Source organism: Candoia aspera, chromosome 2, assembly GCF_035149785.1.
Source record: "Candoia aspera isolate rCanAsp1 chromosome 2, rCanAsp1.hap2, whole genome shotgun sequence".
Taxonomy (NCBI): domain Eukaryota; kingdom Metazoa; phylum Chordata; class Lepidosauria; order Squamata; family Boidae; genus Candoia; species Candoia aspera.
This window is the reverse complement of record NC_086154.1, coordinates 135,241,237-135,255,036: the sequence shown is the minus strand read 5'-3', so window position 1 is coordinate 135,255,036 and position 13,800 is coordinate 135,241,237. Positions and strand designations below refer to the sequence as shown.

Below are 13,800 nucleotides of genomic sequence, written 5' to 3'. Positions count from 1 at the left end.
AGAGTGGAAGGCAAAAGGAAGAGGGGCCGACCAAGGGCAAGATGGATGGATGACATTCTAGAGGTGACGGACTCGTCCCTGGGGGAGCTGGGGGTGTTGACGACCGACAGGAAGCTCTGGCGTGGGCTGGTCCGTGAAGTCACGAAGAGTCGGAAGCGGCTAAATGAATAAACAACAACAACAACAGATTCATACCAAACAATCTCTTCTGGAGTAACATTAAAAGGGGTACATGATGGATCAGTGGAGCTATCCATCATTCCAGGTACTTGGGATCATTCTGAATTAAAGAAGTACATAGACCACAGGACTGGAAAAGGTCCCAGCGCTGAGAAATAAGCCTATCATGTCTCTTGCTTACATAATCTAGAGCAGATGCCCATTATTTATTGGCGAGCAAAACATTTTTGGAAAAATGGGGATTAATATTTGATTGGAAAAATAGCACCCAGTTGGATAGTCTTTCGGTTCAGAGGGTTGACATTCATTTGGGATAGCAGAAGGAAGAAGTCTAAAGTCTTTGGGAGCTGAAATAGAGCAGGAAAGGATAAGACAGGGAAGAGGAGATATTGTAGGCTGGTAAATTTGTCCCTGCTACCTCTGAATGCCTAACAGTTTCCATGACCAGAGTGTTTTTTTATTTTATTTTATTCCAATATTCTGCAGAGTAGAACAGAAAAATACAAATAAAGGCTAGCTGGAGGTAGGAGATCCGTATCATTCAGTGGGGGCTAAGGGCTTGCAAGGGGCTGTAGATTTGCTGTGGTTTCTCCCAGAAGATTCATGAAGTCTGTTTTTGATCCATTTTAGATTAATCTCCCCCAAACCGGGAGTCCCAGGATGATGAGAATTGCAGTTCCACCACATAGGGAAACTGCCCCATTGGGGAAACATGGTCTAGATAATACAATCTGGGTCAAGTTTTTAAAGCACGTTGGCCATTTTTGAAAATCATGAAGAATTTCATAATCTTAACTGAAGAAGGAGGGGAATCCAAGAAAAGGTGCTGGCACATTTTTCTAGTGTTTTTTCTTCCTCCTATGACAACTACATGTAGAAATAGAGAAAACTATTTTCTTTTTAGATATAAAAGAAAACAATATTTATTTTGTTGTAAGAAATGTAGTAAAAAAACCCACCCCATATTGTAAATAAATGTAATAATGGGGAAATGGACCCTTATTAGTTCTGTAGAAACCAAAATACATTTGCTAAAATTTTGCTCAGAAATGAGTTATCTAGATAAGTATAGTTTTGTTGTTTTATGGGAGAAGTCATTAATTCTGCCTCATACTTCTTGTCTGTACAAACTCTGTCAGTGATAACACTCTGATGATTGAGAATTGTACTCATTATTGATCTATATGTTAAACTTCAAATATTAAAATATTATTCTAAGTGTGTTCTTTATCATATTATTTTCAGAAGGCAATGGTTTCTGTTAAAACAGGTTTTAAAATTTTATAGTGCTTTTCCAAACATTTCCTGATTTTTAAAAATTATTTTATTTGTATACCTAACATATTTTTATCCCTGAATGCATAATTTTGGAGAGAGATATAATTTTTTTAACCTGTGCGCATGTCATGAATAAAGGAAGTCTTTGGTGCCCAAGTCATGACCTGTATGGAGAATATAATTCTCTGCTCCAATTCTTTCTGTCCTCTGATTGGTGCATGTCTCATATATATATATATATATATATTACCATTTACATGTTTCCAGTGAAGCAGGCTTTCTGTATATATATATATATATATATATATGTGTGTATATATATATGTATGTATAGGTATATGTATATGTGTATATATGTATATATCACCATTTACATGTTTCCAGTGAAGCAGGCTTTCTGTCTATTCAGTGTTTTCTTTCTGTGTAATGATTACCTATTCAAAAGCACTACCAGGCTCACACAAGGCTTTCGTGGATATCTGATTTAATAATGAGTAGTAAGCAGGATCACAAGCAAAGCTGAGAATAGTAAAAGTGCGGGATGTCTCCCAATAAAACCCCAAATGGCTCCCAGTCCCTCCCTGCAAAGTCAACACAATTCCATGCCCTGCAGGTGCCCCTAACAGTTCCTGCCGGTCTGCGGGAAACGTCCTTGACCAGGCAAGATAACCCAAACATGCATTCCTCATTCTTCACTCCTCGCAGCCTGGTACAAGGAACAGGAGCAGCCCCCTCCCGTACAGCAACTTGTGTCAGCACCATGGCATGGGAACCCGTTACGATGTTTTCCAGGAGCATTGGAACAGGGACCATGACATTCTGGAGGAAAAGCTGATCTAGACCAGTGAATGTTTATTGATGGGGCAGGTATACCAAGATTCCCTCTTTAATACTGGATGTAGGTACAATGTTCTTTAATAGGCCAGACAAAAAGAGGAGGAAGAGGAGTGGCATTATGTGAAAGTATTGCACACATGAATTGGCATCCAGAAACTGGAGTGTGAAGGTTCAGACTATTTGGGTAAGAAAACAAGGAAGGGGAAACAACAATACATGGCAGTGATGTGCTATAGATGGCCAAGCTAGGCAAAAGAAGAGGATAATGCCCTCCCAGACCAGATTACAGAACTTTCAGGAAGGAAAGACATAGTAGCTGAATCAACCAAGACTGCAAGGTCTTAGAAATTCCTCGGAGGTCTTGCTGACTGTTTCATTTTCTGGAAGGTTGAAGAAGAGAAGAGGGGATTATTGGTTCTTCCAGATCTGATCTTCAGCAATAGGTAAGAGCTACCTGAAAAGGTAGCAGTAACTTTGGGAGGGAGTGATCATGTCATCTTGGGATCCAAATATTGCAGGATGAGAAATTGTGCCGCATGCTAGTTCTCAGGAAAGCCAGTTTGAAACAAGATGAGAGAAGTACTGGGTGGCATCCCATGGAGAGAAACCTTTAGGTGAAAGGGAGCACAGGGTACGTATTCTCATGGAAAATTAATCTTTTTCAAAAGTGAGCAGTTTAATTGATTATAGGAATGCAGTTTCTTGGCTTCAATAGAACTTTCAACTATGTCTTCTATGAGATTTTAATAGAGAAGCCAACAACATATGGCTTGAATGATGTTACTGCTAGATGGATATAAAACACAGAAAATATTCCAGAATGAGTGTATGTCAAGGCTGGAGCTGATTCTGATGGGCCCTTGGCTTGATCCAGCAGGGTTCTTATTGCCTTCTGTTCTGTACATCTTTTTGCAAAATTACAGTGATCCTGCATTCATCATCTGTGGAAGAGAGCTATATGTGTTCCTTTGTTCCAGCAAAAACTATCCTCTTGTGGCATCGGTGGCAAAGTCTCTTGTGGACTGAGAGGTGGGGAGCTGACTTGTGAGTAACAGCAAATAAACACTGGACTCTCCAAAAATGTAGTAAACCTGCTGTAACTTATTCTCCCCAGACCCTTAAGCATTCAGGGTCAGGGGTTGAAAATGAAAACTGACTCTTTGGAGAGTCAGCAGTCCAAGCCAAGAACTCAAAATTCTCGAAATAAAGGTACCAAACCAAGGGAGAAAATGGGTCAGACTGCAGCAGTTTGAGGCTTGTTATCCTCCTTTTGCACCAACAGACTCAGTGGGCATTCCCGCCTTGGCATAAAGGCAATTCCCTTCATCGGAAGTCCCTGGCCCCTTCTTCTCTTCTGAGGAAGGCTTTCCAACATGAGGAACCAGCTCTATTCTCTACCTGAAAAATGAGCTGGGTCCCAGACAGGCAGTATAGGAGGGTGGGAGAGTCTGTTTATCTGTTTATACAGGCCTTGATAAGGGTACTTCCAGCTGGTGCTTCCTCTGCAGACTCCCCCCCCTCCCACCGCCCTTTCAACAGAATAGCCTTTAAGCTTAGCCAGCCCTGAGTCTGCAGGCACTTACAGTCAGGAGCTGTGACTTATTTCAAGAAGGCTGGTGTTTTCCCTTCACCACAACTATCTTCTTGTGGCATCTAAAAAGCTATCTTTTGAGTCATTTATGGTATTTTAAGAAGGAAAGGCACTGTTTCCAGTAATGGGTTTGGTCCCATAAATCCCTTGTCCCTAGTTGCTTAACACCCAATGCTCCCTCAACATACAAAAGAAGCAGAGACTGAAACAAATAATTTTAAATATGACATTTATTGTAGACACATTTAGTAGCAAGGAAAAGAAGTATCTGTGGTTCACTGGCTTGGAAACAATGAACAGAAAAAGAGTATCAATAGATTATGGAAGCAAATGTTCTCATTGCTGGATGTGCTTAAATACTGAAGCTGGGAATGTCCAGTTCCTGTAGTATCCTTTTAATTGTACCTGAAAAAGTGACAGAGTGAGGAAATAAGAAGCCGTGCTTTGTGATCAGGAAAAAACAGATGTTCCATAGCAATAGCTTTGATCTATTGAGTACACATTAGAAAAACTACAGTAATGATGAGAAATTATTATTCACTTGGTAGTGAGGTAGGATTGGCTTGGCCAAAGCCATTTGGGTCATTGTCTCTCCCTGTAATGGTCTGTGGGAATGGCCTTGGGAGACAGGAGGAAGAGCTGCAGACTGGACAACTGGCATGTAAAAGGTCTCTCAGTCCATAGAAGGAGGGAGGGCATGGGAAATGTTTCAGAAGAGACCCTCCCTAGAGTAAAAGGAGAAGAGGGGAGAAATACTTTCAGACTTGCAAGATTCTGTTAATATAACCTTAGAATAAAGATAGAGCTAGTGCTCCTGGTTGTGCTTCTTCTCTGGACTACCTTGAAGGGCTAATACTCCCATACATCCAGGTACAGGTAGTCCTCACTTAATGACCACAATTGAGACCAGAATTTCGGTTGCTAAGTTAAGTGGTCATTAAGTGAATCTGACCTGATTTTATGACCTTTTTTGCAGCAGTCGTTAAGTGAATCACTGCAGGCATTAAACGAACCACATGGTTGTTAAGCAAATCATGTGGTTCCCCATTGATTCTGCTTGTCAGAAGCCGGCTGGGAAGGTGGAAAATGGCGATCACGTGACCACGAGATGCTGCCATGGTCATAAATTTGAATCGGTTGCCAAGCACCCAAATTGTGATCATGTGACCACAGGGACACTGTGACAGTCATAAGTGTGAGTACCAGTTGTAAGTTTTTTTTTCAATACCGTTGTACATCTGAACCATCACTAAACAAATGGTTGTTAAGTGAGGAATACCTGTGGTTTGAACTGGATGTATGGGAGAGACAATATTAATCTTAAAATACAGGCTTCTTTTTATAATTTTTTCCTGGTTTATGCAGGTAATATACGTAAATATGTATCACTTCTGGTGGTGAACACTTGACTATGCTTGGACTAGTGGGAACAGTTTGGGGCTCCACTTTTCAGAAAAGATATTATAGAATTGGTGATTAGGAGATTTGAGCAATTCCCCTACAAGGAAAGACTGGGACAATTGTGTCAGCCCTACTTACAGTCCTCGGTTAATTACAGCAATTGTGACTGGAATTGCTGTTGCTAAGCAACATGGTTTTAAAGGGTGATGTCTCATGACTGCACTGCTTAGTGACGGCAGTCCCGGTTGCCATTGTTAAGTGAGGGCCAGGTGGGTTATTAAATGAGGACCTCATGTGACCCCAACTTCTGACCGGCTTCCCCATTGACTTTGCTTGTGGGAAGCTGGTAGGGAATGTCAGAAATTGTGATCACATGATCACTGTGGCTCACTGTGACATAATTGTGAGCCAGGCATTGAGTGCCCAGATTGTGATCACATGACCATGGGGATGCTGCGATGGCCAGAACTCTAAGGACCTATCCTAAGTAACACTCATTCAGCCCATCACAAATTTGAACAGTCAATGAATGAATGGACATAAGCTGAGGATTACCTGTATTAGGTAGACCAGACTAAGAAGCGGACACTATGCAGACCTAAAGCTCCTTTTATTAGAACAGCTTTAATAACAGAATTTTGCAAGTATATGAATAGCTACCTTTCCTCCTTCATTTATCTTCATGCAATGTGGGGTGGGATGGGGGCTGTCTAAAGCATTTTTGGCCTGGGCTCAAGTTTTGTTTGTTGTTGATAGTGGGTCTTCCTTCTGTCCTTCAAGGCCATCCTCTTTGTTAACTACAAACAGAGACTTTTAGCTTTTTACCTGCCTTCATTTCCAGGTAAGGGGAAATACAGTAGAAGACAACTCATGCATAGTATGGAAAGTGCTGTTTCTAAAGGCATATCAGAAATCCAGAGTGATTTAGACAATTCTTGTGTTTACTGTGTGTGTTTTTCCCAAAGGAGGTGAAGGTGACCACAGCTGATCTCCTACCTCCATTTCAGCCTCACAGCAACCCTACGAAAGAAGTGCATAATTGGCATTGGCCATTATCATCCAATGAGCTTCAAAGCTAAGCAAGAACTTCCTGGTCTTAGTCCACTGTTCTACAGTTGCAGTTCTCCCAGGAAGAGGGAGGCCTTCACATGGAGCAGTATTTCTCAACCTCAGCAACTTTAGGATGTGTGGACTTCAACTCCCAGAATTCTGGGAGTTGAAGTCCACACGTCTTAAAGTTGCTAAGGTTGAGAAACACTGAGATAGAGAAATGTGAATCCAATGAATTATGAGAAGCATCAAGATGCAGCCCCGTATTTTATTTTGCTGTAGCCTTACCTCAACCAGAAAGAGCCAGGTGGATAGCCTAAGAAGACCGGTTTTTCTTTAATGAACCGCTTTGTAGAGCTGTAAGAAGAATGAGGCAAAGCCTATGAAATCAACAAATGTTATGATCTTATGTAGGTCTACCCAGAAGTAAGTCACACTGCATTCAATGGAACTTAATTTCAGGTGGAAGTCTAGAGAATTGCCTGCTGAAAGTATTACATCTATTCCAAATAGCCAAAATGGAAAGGCGGGTGATTCCGGGTGATACATACTGTCCTGAAAAGGATATTCAGGATATTATATCCTGAAGAGCTATAAGGAGGTCAGTATTCATTTTTGAGGCTGGCTTCCTTTATGGGAGGGTTTGTCCAGACCAGGCCTGTTAAAAGATAAAGAACCATAAGGAAGGAGAGCAGAGATGGCCTTACAGTTCCCAACTGCCGTTTGCAAATGGACAGCAGAATAAGCAGGTCTATGGATGTCAGCCTTGCGAGGTAGACCAGGCAGGAAACATGGCCAGGTGAGCTAATTCTACTTTATTGTAGGGTTACATTAAGAGAATCTTGCAAGTCTGAAAGTACATCTCTCCCCCTCCCCCCTCCCCTTTACAGCCCAGGAAACTAGGGAGGGTCCCTTCTGAGCTGCTTGCTCCTTCCCTTCCCCATTCCTTTTGCAGGCTAAGTTGCCTTTTACCTGACTGTTCCCTTGGCTGCGCTCTTTGCCCTGTCTCTCAAGGCCATTCCCACGTATCATTATAATGCATCTTATGGGGGGATGTCTTGTAACTATGCATTTGCATATATTAGCCTACACATATGTTATGCCCACATATGCCCTCCTTTTTGGAGATGCTTTTCTGTCTTTTTTGTTTGTTTGTTTTTTCCCCGAGGGATTAGGATTAGAGCTAATCAGATCAGTCCTGGGGAACTGGAGACCAGTCTGTGAGGTCTGAATAAGTCAGCCTTTGAATAAAGGCATTGATTTGATTCTGGGGCTTTTGTTTCTGAAATCGGATGGCCTTGTGATACGCTTGCCTATAGCTCCCATCATTTTACACAAGAGTTGGGAAGGCTTGGCAGATACGATGGAGTCTGTAGTCTAACACGCTGGAGACACAGATAAAAAATAGTGTGGTGAGGCAAGGGAGGAAGAGAAGGGAATTGGGTTGTACTCAAGAATGACTTGCATCCGTAAATACAATCTGATAGACATCTAACTTAATACAGATAAAGATTCCAATAAACCAGTTCAAGTGAGGCAAAACTTTTTCATGTTGCTATTAAACAACTGGCAGTCAGAAATCACTTATAAATCTACCACAAACCATCCATTGACCAATCACTAGAGTTGGCCACTATCTATTCATTCATTATCTGCTTGTACATAAGAGATGATTTTCAGAAATCGTTTTGCTTTGGACTCTTTATGCTCTTCCTTCTTAAATACATCAGTCCTTATTCTGAAAGGCCTGACAATTTAAAGGACATCCCTCATTACCTTCTGTATTGCCCAACTTAACTCTGCTCAATGGACTTAGATGTACTTGAATTTATTTAGAACCGCTTCTGAAAAAGTATTCTAGCCATTTATGAAACTGAATTCCACCCAGAGTCCCTCTGGTGGGAGGAGATGGGCGGGGACAAATTTGATAAATAAATAATAAATAAATAAACAAATTCTTATTTGAAAACACAGAAGATGGTTGTCCTGTAGAGACGGGTGTTTTGCTCAAGCCACAGATGGTCATAAATACCTCCTTCACCGAGTCATTGTAGGTAATTCTTTGTTTTTGCAAGGACCAAGCCTTAGGTTACTATGGTAACAAATCAGTTTGGCAGGGTGAACAGGTCAAACTTAAGTATCCTTAGTTTTGGGTGCGAAAAGGCATGACCATATAAGGTAAAGCTCCTGATTTGCCTGGAGGGCAGCTTGCCTGGGCTTTTTACTAGTTTTAGTTTCCCTTCTACACAGTCATTAAATGAAGTTGATTTTGTAATGTAATTTTTTAATAGCTATTCACTTAATTTTATATAATTTTAACATTCATTTCTTCATTTACTGTTTAAACTGCTCACCTGATAACTGTACATTGTGTTATACCCCAAGGGTTGGAATAATAGGTTAAATGTATAAATTACTATATTATTCTGGAAAATGGATACTCTTCCTAGATGGAAAAGTTCACCACCTTCTACCTGTAACGTTTAGTATTGATGAGCCAGTGCACAAATTCTCTGGCCTTCATGTTGTCCAGATGTTCAGTAAAATCACTGGTAAAGGTTCCTTCAGAATGGCGTTTGTTGTCGGAAGTAAAGCTGTGGGCGCTTTTCATTTTGTAAGACTGCTGCCACCTGAGTGAAAAGCCAAGGATGGGTTGCATTATGCATTCTCCTCTGAAGAAGAGTATTTTCATCACTTGCAGTGGCACACCAATGACACATTTCTAATACTAGCCAAGCCACAAGAAGCTATCAAAAAAAGATAAAAAATTAGGTATGCATTTCTCAGGTACGTAGCCATCTTCTAGCCGCAAAGCATCTGACAATAATTTTTTGTACATAGAATAAAACCATGAAGTAATATAACTGATAACCCGGTAATGATATTGATGTAGTTAGGAGATATCAATGAACATCACAGTGTCTGCAGTGCTATTGATTGTGCCCACCACGGGGTGTGTGTGTGTCAAAATGTCAAGATGGTGGTTGTGACAGCATGATCAAAGCCCTGCCTCTTTTTTATGTGTGCTACTTTTTGACACACACCTCTTGCAACACCCTGGTGCCCACTGACCACCAATAGCAAAACAATACCTTTAATTTTTTTTTAAAAAAATGGCTGAATTCTGTAAATTAGCCAGCTCTCATAAGATCTTACTAAATATCATGGCTGTACTTTCCTGGTTCTTTCACCGCCATGAATTTTCCACTTTTAGTTCTGAATATGTTTGCACTCCTTGGACAGAAATGGTATGGAATTGGGGGATTTTCCTAGACTTGCAGCTTGTCCTCAAAGAGCAAGTGGCAGCAGTGGCCAGGAGGGCTTTAACTCAGATTCATATGATACACTAATTGCATCTCTTCCTGGACCAGGAGTCCCTCCTCACTGCTATTCAGTGGACTATTGCAATGTGCCTTACATGGGGCTGCCCTTGAAGACCACTGAGAAGCTGCAGGTGGTCCAAAATGTGATGGTGCAGATGGTGATGTGTGTGCCTTGGTACTCCCATGTAACACCTCTGCTTTGGGATACATGGAACCCAGGAGGTATACCTTCTCTGTCTCAGTGTCTGCCCTCTGGAATAGTATCTCCCCAGAGGTTTGGATATCCCCAACCCTGCAGGCCTTTAAATGGGCCTTGAAGACCTGTTTTTTCCCCAGGCTCTGGGTTAGGAAGAGTATGTGTCCACTAAGTGGTATTGTGTCCATGGGTCAGTGTATGTTCTTTTCCTTGCATTGAGTGTTCTTTTTTAACTTGTACACCGCCTAGAGTCATCATGGTGGTGATGGGTGGCCTTATAAATCTGGTCAAACAAACAAACAAACAAACCATTTAAACTTCTTTAACTTGGTATTTGTCACTTAGTATTTTTTGAGATATTTATTTGTTTTCTTCCAGCAAGTTATCTGAAATTACCCTATGATCCAACTCCTCTCCAAAAAGGTCACTATCTGTGACAAGGCCAAAGCTATCTTAGATAGCATTACTTTGGATTTGCTGGATGGGAATGTTGAGAGTTACAGTCAGCAGATCTGGAGAGGACCAGTCAGTTATTAATAGAGATCTAATAAATTGGTTTTCAAAAAGGAAAAAGCAATTGGCTATGCTCTTCTATCTTCCATTTAAAAACTTTCTATATTTAATGTATCAACTGAAACAATGAGAATAACAAAACAATTATATCACATCAACTCAATCAGGTTACAATATACAGATGAAAACAATAGCATACAATATATTTAGATACAATGAGTGATGAGGAATAAGAAAATAATATGCAATAGAATTAGCTAGAAAAAGAGAATGAAGCTCAACTCAATAGTTGGTTGCCAAGAAGGAACATTCATGGGTCTCCTAAAAATATGCTTTTATTTATAAATAACTTAGATTGCTTGTCTAGTTGTCACACTGCAACACTCCTATTCATCCTTCTATGAGTACGTAGGAGCCCCTTTTATTAGACTGTTAAAAGAGTGTTAACATTTATTCATTTACCTTATGGTTTATTGATCACAAAGCAAAAGCTGTACATCTACTAGTTTACAGAAACATTGATTTGTCATGCATGTATGGATTGGAAAAGTCTCAGAACGTGCCTTTCTTGGAGCCTCATGGCAAATATCTGGGCAGGCTTGAGGCTAGCTCTGCATCCTGGAGTAGCTTCCCCAACACAACATCCCTTAAATAGATATGTCTGTAAGAGGACCCTGGTGTGAGAATTTTGGCTGTACTGGCTACCGCTCAAGCTTTCCCTTCTGTTCTCGTCATAATTTCTGGTAGTCTCTTATATGCTCACTTTTCCTTCACTCCCTGTCCCATCCTACTTACTGCAGAGCTTTTCACTGAACTTCCTTCCTCTCCCTTCTCTGCCTCCCTGTCTTCCTCAAATTATGTTGAATGATGTGTTTGAGATATCTGTAGGTATCAAGGAGAACTCCATCAAGTGTATCTGCTGCAAGTGACTGAATAGATTGTGGAATTTGAGGGGACCTTGTAGAAATGAGTTAGACATAAATTTACTATAGTATCTCTAGCAAGTGATTGGGGAAGTAACACCTATTGAACATCTGCCTGGACACTTCCCTCCCCAGCCACAGGTTATCTGAGCATTTAAAGCAAACTATGGGTACAGAGAACTTTTAAATCCAACACAGCATATTAAACTGGGCCAAATTTCATTTGAGATAGTCCATCATTCTGATTCCATCTTGTGACAAAAGAAATAAAGAAGAAAGATTTTTGTTGGCCAATCCATCCCACTTTTTAAAAAAGAAAATGCAGAATTCTTGATATACATTTTGTATGTGCTACAGAAACTGGTTTACAATCCATGTGTATGTGCCTTCAAGTCAGTATTGACTCCTGGTGACTGCCTGGACTAGTCCCTGCAATTTTCTTAGCAAGATTTTCGGAAGGGGTTTGTCCTTGCCTCCCTCCTAGGGCTGAGAAAAAGTGACTGGCTCAGGGTCACCCAGCTGGCTTTGTGCCTCAGGTGGGACTAGAGCTCCTGGTGCCTGGTGCCTTAACTCTTAATGATCCATCCTTTTTTATTTTGGGTTAAAAGAGATATCACACATGAAGGAGGTAACCTGAGGGGCCTCTAGCCTAATCAAGTCAATGTCAGACTCCTCAGCTTTGTACCATAGAACGTAGAGAGACGCCTTCCAGTGGAGAGGTCTGTGTGATAATGGATGGACCCTATAGTGCTTCAGTAGATGCTTCATACACTTCAAGCCATTGGCTCTATATAGAGTGTAACACACACGCATATTTTTCAACTTGTCTGATAATTTCTGACTCTGTCTGTAGAGACTCACCTCTTATGTGCAGAGGTCAGGGAGGTACAATTCATTGTGTGGGTGCAAAATCTATTCAGAAAATCAGGGGCAGGTACAGAAGCCAGAATGGGGGACAGATGGTATGAGTGTGACTTCAATAAAATTTCCTTTTCTAGCTCACACATTTCTCCACTGATGACTTACAGTGTTTTTATAGCATCACCAAGGCATCACTGAAGTGATGTAAACTCTGTTCTCATTTTTGTAAAAGTCATCTTAGATGACTTTAGAAGATGCTATACGTGTGACCTAAGTATGGCAGAAGTGCCAATTTCTTATAAATTTCTGAATTCAAATTAATGTCTTCCAATAAGGCATATTTCAGCTGTCATATATTCCAGTCTTATTCATTTAGCCTGAGGAGTGGTCTTGCCATTGAATAAGCATCTTCCTATCATCTTAAATGATAATTTTGCCTAAGAAAAATAATTTGGACCAAACTGAAAAGTACTGAAAATATGTCCTGTAGAGTCCATGTAGTGTGGTCATTGATAATTTTGACTAATAATTATGAGATTGCATCTAATGGGCACTAGGTTGGGGAAGATTGCTATAGGAAATAAATTCCTCCCTCCCCCCATATACCCCCAACTCAAATCAAATATATTAAAAGTTTCTTCATACCTAGACTCATCTGTTGAATCCTTCAGGATCATTTGCCAGCTAACGGGGAGGAAAGCTGCAATGACCATTCCACAAACACAAATCCACCATGTTTTCTTCATCAGACCTTCTGAAGCAAGGCAAACAAACAAAGGTATGGGAAAGAATTGGACCATATTTTAAACTTTCCTACCGGTTTAGGACTGGATATAAGAAAACACAGTTCAAGCTTTTGTGTATCGCAGAGGTGAGGTGAAATTGTTCTTGTAGGCTTGAGCTCACGATTCCAGTTTAGAGTACTCTGAACTTTTAAGCTTATGCAGAAGAATCCACAATAGACAAACCAAAGTAATTGGTCAGCAGTTGATTTTGTCTTTGTACTATTCAGAGGAACTGGCAATTTCTAACACAGGAAGAACAATAATAAAGTTCATTGTCCACAGAGCATGAAGTTGATCAGATACGACAGGGATCGTTGCTCAGAGTACACTCATCTCCCTCTTGGTCTTCTTTTACGTTTTTTTTTAAAAAATCTGTGACTGCAGAAGACGAAGCAGATCTGATCATTGTCTAGTTCTAAAGACACAGAGCTTTGAATTATGTTGAAAACTTGTGAACAAAGACTTTTTTTCAAATAGTTCTATTTAACATGATTGTTTTACTGTAATTCCCTTGATTGTTTTAGAAAAGATTCGCCCAATCTAATGAGTAAGCTGTGTATCTGTACATCATGGGAAATGCCTTTCTCATACCACTTCTAGCACTTGAAACCGATAGACCATCCCTCTGGCTCCTCATACTTAGTAAGACTATTATTCCCAAATCTGCCTTTCAGCAGAATTAAACAATGAGGAGTTTTGCAAAGGATTCCTAGTTAACTGATAAATACAATGACATCTCAGAAATAGCTCACGTTTCTAATCTTTTTCCTTCAACAGAACAGCTATCCCATCTAGGACAGCCTCCCAGGGGCTTGACTGACAACAAACAACATTCCTTCATTCTTTACTTAGTAGAAAACTA

The 13,800-nt window shown here is 40.5% G+C and overlaps 1 protein-coding gene across 1 annotated transcript; it reads right to left on the bottom strand.

Annotated features, from left to right (window-relative positions):
- Nucleotides 1-4,281: 4,281 nt before the first annotated feature.
- Nucleotides 4,282-12,899, bottom strand: LOC134490081 (exendin-3-like). The gene is made up of 4 exons (XM_063292965.1): nucleotides 12,799-12,899; nucleotides 8,812-8,967; nucleotides 6,626-6,694; nucleotides 4,282-4,291 (listed from the first exon to the last, which is right to left on the bottom strand). The coding sequence occupies exons 1-4, from the start codon at nucleotides 12,897-12,899 to the stop codon at nucleotides 4,282-4,284; spliced, it is 336 nt and encodes a 111-aa protein (XP_063149035.1).
- Nucleotides 12,900-13,800: the final 901 nt, after the last annotated feature.

What these genes read in the sequence shown, in the direction of transcription:
- LOC134490081 (XM_063292965.1), bottom strand. Translation starts at nt 12,899, where the DNA reads ATGAAGAAAACATGGTGGATTTGTGTTTGTGGAATGGTCATTGCAGCT. An exon ending in GATTCAACAGATGAGTCTAG is followed by an intron (nt 8,968 to 12,798) that starts GTATGAAGAAAC and finishes CTTTTCACTCAG; the next exon opens with GTGGCAGCAGTCTTACAAAA. An exon ending in ATCAATACTAAACGTTACAG is followed by an intron (nt 6,695 to 8,811) that starts GTAGAAGGTGGT and finishes TTCTTCTTACAG; the next exon opens with CTCTACAAAGCGGTTCATTA.